The sequence below is a fragment of the Aureobasidium subglaciale genome, assembly GCF_000721755.1.
Source record: "Aureobasidium subglaciale EXF-2481 unplaced genomic scaffold scaffold_10, whole genome shotgun sequence".
Classification (NCBI taxonomy): Eukaryota; Fungi; Ascomycota; class Dothideomycetes; order Dothideales; family Saccotheciaceae; genus Aureobasidium; species Aureobasidium subglaciale.
The window spans coordinates 575,601-587,641 of record NW_013566985.1 but is presented as its reverse complement, the minus strand read 5'-3'; the positions used below and the strand labels follow the sequence as shown (position 1 = coordinate 587,641).

The window sequence follows — 12,041 nt, the reverse complement described above, 5'->3', positions numbered from 1 at the left end:
AAGCTCTCTGGCAGATCAAGCGCCAAGGCCGACCAACCCTGTCCTAATCCCCAAGAAGTTGCTGCAGCAGAAGCGAAGGCTGTGACATGCCGTTCTCGTGTATAAGGGTTTCTTTGTCAATGGAGAATTCCAAATTCATCCAGAATCTATGCGTCTTTCTAATCGAACATTCTGGTCATGGCCTTCTGAGCCAACTCGACACCGAGGAAAGTGGCAGCATTGGCGGGAACAGCACGAGCCATGGCGGGACCGATACCAGGGAAGAATGCCTTGTAACCTCCTCTTCTGTAGAGCTCCTTGACGGTGCCTCCGATGGTAGGGTTGCCCTCTGCCGACTGCAGACGACTCTTGATGGTGTCGACAGGGAAAACGGGAATCCACATGGCAATACCAGCGGCACCACCGGCGGCCATGACGGCAAGAAGACTGAGCTCGCCAGGAGTGCCGTCTGCGTTCTTGGGTGTGAGCTTGCGCTTGACAATCTCGTAGGTAGCGAAGTATGCTGCTGATCCAGGGGCATCTCTGGCGAGTGTCATGGCGCTTCCTCTGAAGACGGATCTTACACCGCCCTCCTTGTAGAGTTGACGCACGACATCAACACCTCCTGCGTACTTTGGCTTCTCGCCAGGAGCCAATGTCTTTTGACCCTGGATTTGCAGCAAGACCTTTACACGCTCGAAAGGTGCGGTAATGGCGGTGGTAGGGATGGCAGAGAAGGCACCAGCGGCGCATACTTGGCCGACGGTGAACTGATCGTTGTGTACGGTGCTGAACGACTTGACGAGCTTCTTGCCCAAATCGTAACCCTGTGTTTTGTCAGTCGCTGCAAATGCTCGATTTGGAAGTAGATCGAATCATACCCAGAAGCTGACAGCAACTGCGAGGCAAAGTCAGTAATCGTGTATCTCAGCTTTCAGAAGAGCCAAACTTACACATTGGGGTCACTCCGACCAGAGGAGCCGAGACACCAGCATACAGACCCTACAAGATTGTGAGTTGGCGATGTAACAAAACATGTGATAGCAAGCCACATACCCTGACGAGACCCTCCTTTGCGATTGTCCTCCTCACAACATCCATTGCGCCGCTGTAGACACCGGCCTGAGCGGTCTGTAGGCGCACCTTGACCAGATCAAAGGGGTGTCCAACCACGACCGCGCAAACACCACCGGCACCTCCAGACACTAGCGAGCGCAAACTCGCAAACGTCTGCTTTGTTGCGACGACAGCATCCTTCTTCAACTCGTCTGCCGAGGGCAGGTCGTTCACGCTGGGTATGCTTGATTTGGACATGATGTGGTGTGCAGAATGTGTGGAGAAGCTGCGGGGGTGACAGCTGGAGAGAAGGAGCTTGGTTTGGAAGTTGCGACGGTCGAGGAAATGAAGAAACGAGAGAGGAAGGAGCGTCGCGCGAAAAAAGTGAAGCTATCAATGCCAAATACCCAAGCCGATGATGCTGGGCGTGCCCTTCATGTGATGCAACTTTTTGTATGCTTTCCCGAGGGGACCGATCAACAATCCGGGGAGCCGAGGCTGATCTGCCAATGCCGGCCGAATGGACGCCAGGAGCGAGCACCAAACATGTTCACGCTCCACACGCAGTAATGGAACACATCTAGATCGTTCCACCGCTTCCGACAGGTGAGTTCGTCTGCCGAACTTCTGGAAGCAAGCCAAAATACGAATAGGTACATGTCAGATGTAAGTCTAGTCTTTGCTCGTCAAGTCTATCTTGTGTTTGTTCATCTATCTGATGACCGAGGATCTACTTGATCTCTGCATAGCGAAGATAAGGCTTGAGCTCACGGACGTTGTTGAACTTCTTCTTTGCGTCCTCAGTCGAGACCGAAGGTGGGACAATAACATCCTCGCCAACTTGCCAATTGATTGGCGTGGCAATACCCTTCTTGTCGGCTGTTTGGAGCGAGTCGATGACTCTGAGAACCTCGGCGCTGTTTCTGCCAGTGGAGGCAGGGTACATCATGGTGAGGCGGACCTTCTTCTGGGGATCAATGACAAAGACGGAGCGGATGGTGAAGGCGATGCTCTTCTTGGCTGCGTCGTCCAAGTCCTCCTGGTTGATCATGTCGTATAGGAAGGCAACCTTTCGATCGTGGTCGGCAATGATGGGGAATTGGAGGCTCGTGTTTGCGATCTCGTTGATGTCCTTGATCCAACCCTCGTGCGATCCGAGGTCGTTGGCACTCTGCGAATTCAGTCAGCTCTGTTCTGTTCCCAACCTCAATGATCACGTACCAGGCCGATCATCTTGACACCGCGAGCATCGAACTCGTTCTTCAGCTTGGCAAAAGCGCCGAGCTCAGTGGTGCAGACAGGTGTGTAATCAGCGGGGTGGCTGAACAGGATGGCCCAGCTGTCGCCAATCCACTCGTGGAAGGACTTGATGTCACCCTACGATTGTCAGAACGATATACCAGCTTGCACGTATGGATTGGCATTACATCGGTCGTCTTTGCGCTGAAGTCAGGGGCAACAGAACCAAGACGGATGCGAGGCTGTTCCTGAGTTGTGGCGAGACCACGGTACATGAAAGGTGCAGCTCTGGCACGAGCAGCCAGAGGCTGGCATGCCGATGCGCGAGACAAAGCTCTGGGTGCTGATCTGAAGAATGATGACATTGTGTATATGTCTGGTGAGTCGAGATCGCTACACTTGCTTGAGGCTTCGATGCCAATATTACAGATTCTTGACCACGTTTACGTCATTTATGGCCGCCCGATCTCGGCTGTTACTATCCAGCTTCGAAGCTTGACCACAAACATCTCTCCATCACGACCGCCCTTCTCAAAGATTCCCCATCGCGCAATGGAGAAGATTCAACCTATCTGGCTATCATTGACTGCTTGGAGGGAACAGTGCTTAGTAAGTCGCATGTGCGGAAGTGTGCCTCTGCCGGACTTCTCTACCGCGGAATACCGGCGAGTCGACTGCGGAGCATCTCCGCATATCAAGGTGGGCAAGGTCGTAAACACAAGTAGCTACCCCGCGGCACTTCTAGGGTCCTCGGCCAAGTGTATCATTCTGCCCTATCTCCTTCTAAGCCTAGGAGCTTTGTAGGTAGTCAGCCCATACAGTACATCCTGTCCTAAATCAATCCACCACCTTCACGTCATGGCTGCAGTACAGAAGGTCGCTTTGATCACAGCTGGCACAGCTGGCTTAGGTGCTGCTATTGCCCGTGTACTGGCACCAGACTTTCGAGTCGTATGTCCTCTGAGTCACTTAGCTAGAGAATCTCTGCTCACCCTCGTGACAGGTAATTAACTACGCGAACAACAGCTCCCGTGCCGAAGACGTCCTCAAAGAACTCAACAACATCCCCGGCACAGTTTCCTCTCAAGCATCTCCTCGCTTTCACGCCATTAAGGCCGACATCGGGAACCGCGATGCTATCAACTCTCTGGTGCAAGAAACAATCAGCACAATGGGTCGCCTGGACGTCGTAGTGTCAAATGCCGGTTACACACGTCTGACGAACTTCATGGATTTCGACGAGCAACACTTTGATGAGGACTGGGATAAATGCTTTCTATACAATGTGAAAGCGCACATGTGGCTGGCTTACGCCGTGAGGGAGCATCTAGACAAGAGCGAGGGTGCTTTCATCACAACGGCGAGTATTGCTGGAGTCAAGCCTTCTGGAAGCTCATTGCCATATGCTGTGACAAAAGCTGCAAGCATACACTTGACCAAGTGTTTGGCGAACATCTGTGCTCCAAAGATCAGGTTCAATTCCGTCGCTCCTGGATTAATGTTGACGGAGTGGGGATTGAAGTTCTCGGAGCAAAAGATAGAGGCACACAGAAATGGTACCAAGTTGAAGAGGCTGCCTGAGGTCGATGTAAGTAGACTTCAATCAGATCATGACGGACTGATCGCTGACTATCATCATAGGATGTTGCGGAACAGGTGCGAACACTTGCTTTATCTAAGAGTATGACAGGGCAGAACGTCATCATTGACTGTGGTTTGACTAGTTGAGCAATGCTGTTCAGCTTGGAGACTCAACCTGTGATAGAAGTAAACGTTCCTCAACAGGGCATTTGTTTTTCAAAAGTGTCTCCCATTTTTTTTTATCTATGTCATGTTCAGAAATTTCCGTCTATATAGCCTTGCCCATATCCACAGCATGAGCACTGCCGAACCCTTGCTTTTCAGAATTTGTACGACTTTCGCCTTCAACATCTCTATCCGAACTTGCTTCTCTGCCCTCTACCACCTCCAAAGAGTAAACCGACTTTGGAATCAGCGCCTCCTTGGTCGGAAAGATCTTGCTCAACATAGTGTACACAAAGATACTAGAAACGAAGCCATAAAGCCAGTCGAATGCGTAAAGATGCTTCGCTCCTGCGGAAATGGAAATGCCGTTAATCGAGTTTGCAAGTCCTGGGAGATTGGGACAAACAGCGAGGAGGAACGCGACTAGTCCTTGCCAGTTCACGCCATGCACATATCTGTAGCGACCGTGTGGATCGTAGAGGGCTGGTACGTCGATGTGGCGGCGCTTGATGAGCCAATAGTCGGCTGCTATAATACCTGTAGAGAAGGAAGGTTAGCATTACACCCGAACTCGATAAGTAAGCACCACTCACCAGCCATAGGAGCGAGAAAGACAGAGTATCCAGACATGAAACTCAAGAACGTCTCTGCATTAGACAAAATCTTCCACGGTACCATGACCCAACAAGATACCACGGCAGCAATCATGCAGCCACGACGTATGTCGATGTATCTGGGCGCCATAACGCACAAGTCGTTGGCAGCAGAGATTGAGTTGGCCGTGATGTTCGTACCAACCTGCGCGATGTACCAACTCAATGCAGCGAAGAATGCTGCCGCTCTTCCAGCATGTCCGTTCTTGAGCCATTGCTCTACAATATTCAAAGGATTCCAGTAGAATTCTCCGTACACGACTTTCGACGCTGATGTAGTGATGACACCGAGAACACCACATAGTGTAAAGATGATGGGCAACACTGGCAGCTGGATGTATTGGGCGTAGTTTGGCTTTCCATCAGCACGACCTTTGGCGTAACGAGAGAAGTCGGGGATGTTGCACGCAAGTGTTGCCCATACGCCTGTCACCGAGGACATGCAACTTAGCCAGAGGTAGATCCTGGTATCTCCAGTTGCAGTGCCTGGTTGTGAGAAGATTGCACCGCTTCCACCTGCTTTATGGATCATGTAGCCAAGAGTTGCAAAAGCTGTGACTGGGGCTGCGATGAGTTTGACGATGAAGAGGTAGCGGAGTCGAGTGGGAGGGATCAGGAGTAGGGGCAATTGGATGATCCAGAACAAGAAGTAGGCGATCATGCCGGCGGTACTAATGCCACCACTTAGTGGCAGCTGCAATGGTCAGTAGGTAGTTTTCAAGTCGATAAGAGGGACATTTAGCGTACTGTGTTGTTTGGACCATCCCAGTCGTACGAAGCAAAGGACGGCCAGATTGCCATAATCATGATCTGCATAGCGAGAGCTCCATTCGCACTTTGAATGCCTAGCCAGAACATGGCCAAAATGCATCTGGATGCAATGCAGAAGTATGCAAAATAGTAGCCAAATCCAGAACGAACAATAACGCTGAAAGGTACATGCAGATGGGCACCGATGGCTCCGTTCAGTACCACCGGAATAGCGACACAGAGAGTGCCAACAGCCATAATAGGAATTGCATCACGCCAGGTTAGACCGACCTGGATAATCGAGCTTGCTGTTTCCCAAGTACCCAGATTTATCACGTCGGTTGCCCAGCTGTAGTCCAAGGGTCAACGATGCGGAATAAGATATGTCATGACTGAACCTACTATGCTACCCAGGTCCACATGCTCCAAGTCTGGTCGGCAATTGGTACAGGATCCATGTCCTTGTTCGTCCAGACATAGTCGGGCGCAATGTTCGAGTCTTGCTTGGGCAATGCCCAAGCCTCAAGGGTCGTGCATCTTTTCTTGATTGTGTCCCTAGAGGGCAAGGTAATCTTCGGTAGTAGTGTCATGACCCAAACAGATCGATTAGTTCACAGGTGTATCTACTGCGCACGAGTACAACTGTGGAAGGAGAGGGAAGGTAAAAGGAAGGTGCATGTGGATTATACTTGTTCAGAGAATGTATACGGCAGTCAGGGACCTAGATGTTTGAATACTCACTAACGTAAAGATAAGACGGAGGGGAATTCGCCATGTCGGACCATGCCCGAAGATCTATGCTGCATTCTCTGGGCTCGGGCGAGCCGTGATATCCTTATCTCCAACGAAGATTGTAGAGTTGCCCGTCATGTCCAAGAAGAGGAAGGTGGATAGATGCTTATCAACGAGGCTTGTTTTATGACAACATCTCCGCCGCAACTCATCAAGCTTTCAAGGAGCTGTAAAAAGGCACAATACTTTTCAGATTCCTAGGGTCGTCCGCTGAGATGGCCGTCTTGTCATCTTTCTCCAGCACAACGACAGGATTTCCGGAAGTACTTGTGCATTTTGACAGCCCTGTTTAGTATGGCAGCACGAGCAGGAGAGAATGAATAGAAGACCGTGTTTAGAAACCTGTGGCAGATCGTCGCACATATCGCCTTCTCCGACATGGTGATCAAAGCGGTTGAAATCACGCGAGTCAGCGCGGAAGTCCGGAGTTATCTCCGACGCATGGACCCACGGTTTTGAGCTATCACAACACTGTATCTTGACCTGCTATACTGAGGTGCGCGCGTGTACTGAGGCCGTCATGACTCCAGAGCGTGTTGAGAACCACACCATCCGAAGTCTCCATCACCACCACCAAATCAGCTTGAGCTTCAGCGCTCGCTGATGGAGCTATGGTGGCCGTCCGGGCAGTTTTTATACTGATTCTAGCCCTCCATGTTTTGAACATGACATAGGTAACCTTCACTTCGAAGCACGTGCAGAACTGTGTGGCTTTCGCGTTCTTTTCGTATGGAGGACAAGGAAATTGAGCTCGAACATTCCGCCGACATCGCAGCAACTTGGAGTTCAAGATGTCTCGGAGAGGCCCAGGCTGTATTGTGGGGTGCCAATTGGACCTCGGTCTTCCGCAGTTTGCATGCTTCGAAGGTGTTATTCGTATGATACATAACTCGAATATGATTGATGAACTTGTGGTTGAATCAAACAGCCGATTTAATGTTTCTTCAACTCTCACTCTGACTCCTTCAGCGCCTAAGGAAATGTACAGTTCGTGATAATTCACACGGCTCGTCGGTATGAATTAGCTCCACAATAGCGGAATCCCCGCAGCGGATATTGCGGGGATCTCGCATTCGTAGTGACCCGGTGATGCAAGACAAAACATGTCGCGACTCCTTTGATTCCGATCCTCGTATTCTTTCCAATCCACATCAGCAACAATGGCCGCCATTCGCATAGCACCATCTAGAGCAGTGAGAGCACTCAACCTCTTGCGTGCCGTCGGCACACACGGTCCAGGATGCCCATGCCACAGCAACCCAGGTCATCACCACAATCCTCTGAGCATTTCCCAGGGACGACGTGCACTTGCCACGCCAATCGATTACTCGCAACAGAAAGAATACGCCTTCGAGATGGCAGCCTCAAGTATCCGATTCGGACCTGGTTGCACAAAGGAGGTCGGCATGGACTTCAAGAACATGGGAGCCAAGAAGGTCATGATTGTGACTGATGGCACTGTCTTACATTTGACTGCAATGAAGCAAGTTCAGGAGGGCCTCGACAGGGAGGGCATCAAATATGAGATATACAGCAAGTGTCGAGTCGAGCCAAAGGATCACTCGTAAGTCCCCTACGCATCAGAGCAGGAAACCCAAAGCACAATACTTATTTGCACTCAGGATCAAGGAAGCAATCGCATTTGCCAAACCTTACGCTCCAGACGCTTTCCTCGCAGTTGGTGGTGGCTCAGTCATCGACACAGCAAAGCTCATGAACCTCTACACATCCTTCCCCGAGGCCGACTTCCTGGACTTTGTGAACGCTCCTCTCGGAAAGGGTCTGCCAATCCAGGGCAAGTTGAAGCCTTTGGTTGCAGTTCCCACAACAGCAGGAACAGGATCCGAGACAACAGGCACAGCCATCTTCGATCTTGTTTCCAAGAAGGCAAAGACGGGTATCGCACATCGCAACCTGAAGCCGACACTCGGCATATGCGATCCTCTCAACACACGTACCATGCCTTCTGCTGTACATGCTTCAAGTGGACTCGATGTGCTTTGTCACTCTCTGGAATCTTGGACCGCTATTCCGTACCATGAGCGTGTACCTAGACCTCGCAACCCCATCGAGCGACCAGCATACCAGGGTGCGAACCCGATTTCAGATATCTTCAGTCTACAGGCGTTGAGAGACACTGTCAAGTATTTGCCCAGAGCAGTCAAAGATCCCGATGACCATGAAGCACAGAGCAAGATGTTGTTGGCAGCAACTCTGGCAGGTGTTGGTTTCGGAAACGCAGGTGTCCACTTGTGCCATGGTATGAGTTATCCTGTGAGTGGTCAAAACCCGGGCTACAAGCACAACGGGTACGCTGTCGACCACCCGATCATCCCTCATGGTGTCAGTGTCGCTGTCACCGCACCTGCCGTATTCAAGTTCACTGGAGCGAGCAACCCGGAAAGACATCTTGCAGCAGCAGAGTGTTTCGGTGTGGATATCAGTCAGGTCAAGAAGGAAAGTGCTGGAGAAGTATTGAGCGAGGCACTTTCCAAGTTCTTGGTGGATCTAGGTGACCAGCCGCGAGGACTGAAGGATCTAGGCTTTGGCCTTGGTGATGTGGATCAGCTGGTGGAAGGAACCATGCCGCAAGCAAGAGTACTCATGTTGGCACCTAGCCTTGACATGCAGAACGTGGACGAGGAGAGGGCACAACTCAGACAGCTCTTTGAAGATGCAATGGAGTACTAAGTTGGAAGCAGAGGAAAGCTGAGAGAGCCATGGAAGAGGAGGCTGGGCCGCTTGACATGAAGCTTGGACGATGATGGCGGCGCTGTGATGTTTAAGCCACGATATTGGGCAGATGAACGAGATAGCTGTATGCAGGAGAGCTAAGTAGTTTTGTTGAAGCATCTCAAGGATTATCTATCGTTCAACAATCATTTGATCTCACTGCACTCTCACTCAGACAGAGTTGGTCGAGAAACAAGCGATAAGTGAATCTTGGCTCGGCCTTGGCAAAACCGGGCGCCGAAAGACACGGGCTTTGGCAGCTGCGGTGGCAGGAGGTGCAGGAGTAAACGACGTGGAAGTTGAAGCTCTTCCTTCACATTCATCTCGCCTTCCTTCTCGTTGTCCCATCTGACTCTGGACTTGTGCTCCTCGTCTTAATTCTGCTTTACAGTCTGTTTCTTTAATTTGATACCCCGACCAAGCGCATCACACCATCCCTCCCTCATGGCTGTAAGTCCGCATCTTGCGCTTGTAGCATTTGCTATTTACTGTCAGATCGACGCTGATGCCTTGCTAGCAACCACCTACTCAACCGCGCTCATACAGCCAGGCTTACATTCCCAACGGCACTCCCTCTCAAGCATCCGGACCCGTCCCGGGAGCCACGCCACTCCTCCCTAACCAAGGTCGCGTGGTGCAGGCCGGTGGCGCCAGAGTCCTCTGTATCGCCGACGTCCGAGGTGAGCAGCACGCACAGCACAACATGATGGAACGGACACTGAAGTGATGGAATAGGCAACCTCAGATCTCTGAACGAACTCGCCCGTACCGCAAACGCCGACTACATCATCCATACCGGTGACTTTGGCTTCTACGACAATACCTCGCTCGATCGTATCGCTGAGAAGTGAGCTGCCTCGCCCATTCACTGTTCTGCACCGACTAATCCGAATCAGGACTCTCAAGCATGTTGCGCAATATTCTCCTCTCCTGAATGACGGCGTCAAGAATGACATCGCCCGCGCCTCTGCCCAGACCTCAATCAAGGATCGTTTCCAGCGCGAGAGCCTGCCTCTGTCGGAACTGCCGCAATTCTTGAACGGCACCTACACACTTGAGAAGCCCGTCTACACCGTCTGGGGCGCATGTGAAGATGTCTCGGTCTTGGAGAAGCTGCGCTCAGGGGAATACAAGATCAACAACCTTTTTGTCATTGACGAGTCGCACGCCCGTCTGCTCGACATTGGCGGTGTCAAGTTGCGTCTGTTGGGTCTTGGAGGCGCTGTTGTCATGCACAAGCTGTTCGACAACGGTGAAGGCCGCACAACTATTGCTGGAGGCCAAGGAACCATGTGGACTACCCTTCTGCAGATTGGCGAGCTCATTGATACAGCCAACCGCGTCTACGATCCTACCGAGACCCGTGTCTTCGTCACCCACGCATCGCCCGCCCGCGAAGGTCTCTTGAACCAGCTGGCTGTGGCCCTCAAGGCCGACTTCTCCATCTCAGCTGGTCTGCACTTCCGTTACGGTAGCTCCTACAACGAATTCAGTGTCAACCCCACTCTGGACCACTACCGCGGCAAGCTCGCTGCTTCCAAAGCCTCATTCAACGATGTCTGGGAAACCGTCAAGAGCGAAGTCGAGCCCGCTGTGTCCGAGAACGAGTCACAACAGCGTCTTCTCAACAACGCTCTCGAACTGGTCTCCAAGATGCCTTCGGTCGCCAACGGTGGTAACCCCTTCGGCGGTGGCTACACTGGCCCTCAGGGCGGTGTCGTTGACGAGTCGGCCTTCAAGAACATGTGGAACTTCAACTTGGCCGATGCCGCCTTTGGTTGGCTCTTGCTCGATATTGATCAGGGTAGAATTGGCACTGAGATGAAGGCCCAGGGCTTCAACTTCTCGCACCGTGCTGGAAAGCCCACTCAACGTCCTGCGCAAACACCCCAAGCACCCCAACCATCCGCCGCTCATGCCGCGGCTTCAGCACCTACGCCTAGCAACATTCCCACACCTTCAGGCCCTCCTCCCGCTGTGGCATCCGCTCCCACTCCTGCAAATGCGCCTCGTGCTTCTGGACCTCACCAGAACGCCAGACCCCCGGTTGCAACTCCTCAGCAAGTTCCTTCTCCCGCTCCTACCAAGTCTGCCGCAACTCCTCAGACTGCAGCCCCTACCAACGGTACCCCTGCACCTGCCAAGACAGAAGAGAAGGCTGCTACAACCTCCGCCACTGATGCTCCTCCCAAGGCCCAGGAGGTCCCGAAGAGCCAGTCCATTTTCATTCCCCCTATCAACGGTACTGACGATGAGGCTGAAGTGCGCCAGATCTTCAGCGAGGAGGACCAGAAGAAGCTCACCAAGATGGAGAGAACCAGCAAGGGCTTCTGGATCGCACACTTCAGCTCTCACGAAGAAATGCAGGAGGTCTTGAAGCGCAGTCCCTCATCAGACAGCAAATACTCGTCGCTGAGAATTAGTGAGTTCAAGCAGCGCCCTGCACGTGGAGGATTCCAAGCCGGTACGTGGGGCAGCTCGCGCACAGCATCTGGCCAGCAGAGCGGATACCGTAGTGGGCAATCCGACAGCGAAGGTGCTCGCAGTGGACGCGGTGGCCGTGGTGGACGTGGCGGCCGCGGTGGTCTGGAACGTGGACGTGGAGGCAGAGGTGGTGCTGGTCGCGGAGCTTCATCAAGCGCAGCTCCCAACGGCGGCGAGTCTCAGGCATGAATGAAGATGATGACAAGATGAGGCATGTGCGGCAAAGACCAGCGGCTTCTCACAGTTGGATGCTATTCGACAGGAAGCGCATTCAGGAACAGGGGACGCGCCGCGATACAGAGGTGTGTAGAGGATGAAGTGCAACCAAGAACTTGACGACCGAACATGGAGAAAAAGCATGAGGGCGATTTGGAACGAGAGGCTAGGAGCCCTGCTAGCTACATGAGACGTTATACAGACGAAGAAACATGTAATACTACAAAACAAAGAATATTCGCCAAGTTGAAGTGCCATGTGATAGCCACGGATGAGAATGCTTGACAAATGGAGATGGCTAGTGATCGGAGATGTGGCTGGTGGCAGCAGGTGTGGCTGGCTTGGCAGCGTCATGGTGTGGGAAGGAGACGCGGGGGCGGAGCAACGCGCGAA

The 12,041-nt window shown here is 52.3% G+C and overlaps 7 protein-coding genes across 7 annotated transcripts; 4 read left to right on the top strand and 3 right to left on the bottom strand.

Moving 5' to 3' along the window:
* Window positions 1-158: 158 nt before the first annotated feature.
* Window positions 159-1,293, bottom strand: AUEXF2481DRAFT_65581 (uncharacterized protein; the record flags this gene model as incomplete). Its single annotated transcript, XM_013488466.1, has 4 exons — window positions 159-806; window positions 861-877; window positions 933-981; window positions 1,036-1,293. The coding sequence occupies 4 exons, from the start codon at window positions 1,291-1,293 to the stop codon at window positions 159-161; spliced, it is 972 nt and encodes a 323-aa protein (XP_013343920.1).
* Window positions 1,294-1,765: 472 nt separating this feature from the next.
* Window positions 1,766-2,549, bottom strand: AUEXF2481DRAFT_65504 (uncharacterized protein; the record flags this gene model as incomplete). The annotated part of the gene is made up of 3 exons (XM_013488455.1): window positions 1,766-2,206; window positions 2,257-2,412; window positions 2,463-2,549. 3 exons carry the CDS (start codon window positions 2,547-2,549, stop codon window positions 1,766-1,768), a joined length of 684 nt encoding a protein of 227 aa, XP_013343909.1.
* AUEXF2481DRAFT_219221 (uncharacterized protein) lies at window positions 2,479-3,224 on the top strand. Its single transcript, XM_013488560.1, has 2 exons — window positions 2,479-2,653; window positions 2,704-3,224. The coding sequence occupies exons 1-2, from the start codon at window positions 2,630-2,632 to the stop codon at window positions 3,076-3,078; spliced, it is 399 nt and encodes a 132-aa protein (XP_013344014.1). The 5' UTR covers window positions 2,479-2,629; the 3' UTR covers window positions 3,079-3,224.
* AUEXF2481DRAFT_219177 (uncharacterized protein) lies at window positions 2,912-4,063 on the top strand. The gene is made up of 3 exons (XM_013488559.1): window positions 2,912-3,225; window positions 3,278-3,862; window positions 3,916-4,063. The coding sequence occupies exons 1-3, from the start codon at window positions 3,133-3,135 to the stop codon at window positions 4,000-4,002; spliced, it is 765 nt and encodes a 254-aa protein (XP_013344013.1). The 5' UTR covers window positions 2,912-3,132; the 3' UTR covers window positions 4,003-4,063.
* A 60-nt stretch (window positions 4,064-4,123) lies between these two features.
* AUEXF2481DRAFT_5060 (uncharacterized protein) lies at window positions 4,124-6,013 on the bottom strand (the record flags this gene model as incomplete). Its single annotated transcript, XM_013488295.1, has 4 exons — window positions 4,124-4,557; window positions 4,614-5,367; window positions 5,421-5,772; window positions 5,826-6,013. The coding sequence occupies 4 exons, from the start codon at window positions 6,011-6,013 to the stop codon at window positions 4,124-4,126; spliced, it is 1,728 nt and encodes a 575-aa protein (XP_013343749.1).
* A 1,176-nt stretch (window positions 6,014-7,189) lies between these two features.
* AUEXF2481DRAFT_40008 (uncharacterized protein) lies at window positions 7,190-9,051 on the top strand. Its single transcript, XM_013488417.1, has 2 exons — window positions 7,190-7,779; window positions 7,838-9,051. The coding sequence occupies exons 1-2, from the start codon at window positions 7,376-7,378 to the stop codon at window positions 8,904-8,906; spliced, it is 1,473 nt and encodes a 490-aa protein (XP_013343871.1). The 5' UTR covers window positions 7,190-7,375; the 3' UTR covers window positions 8,907-9,051.
* A 176-nt stretch (window positions 9,052-9,227) lies between these two features.
* On the top strand, window positions 9,228-11,827 carry AUEXF2481DRAFT_88876 (uncharacterized protein). Its single transcript, XM_013488495.1, has 4 exons — window positions 9,228-9,398; window positions 9,466-9,628; window positions 9,684-9,795; window positions 9,845-11,827. Exons 1-4 carry the CDS (start codon window positions 9,393-9,395, stop codon window positions 11,619-11,621), a joined length of 2,058 nt encoding a protein of 685 aa, XP_013343949.1. The 5' UTR covers window positions 9,228-9,392; the 3' UTR covers window positions 11,622-11,827.
* Window positions 11,828-12,041: the final 214 nt, after the last annotated feature.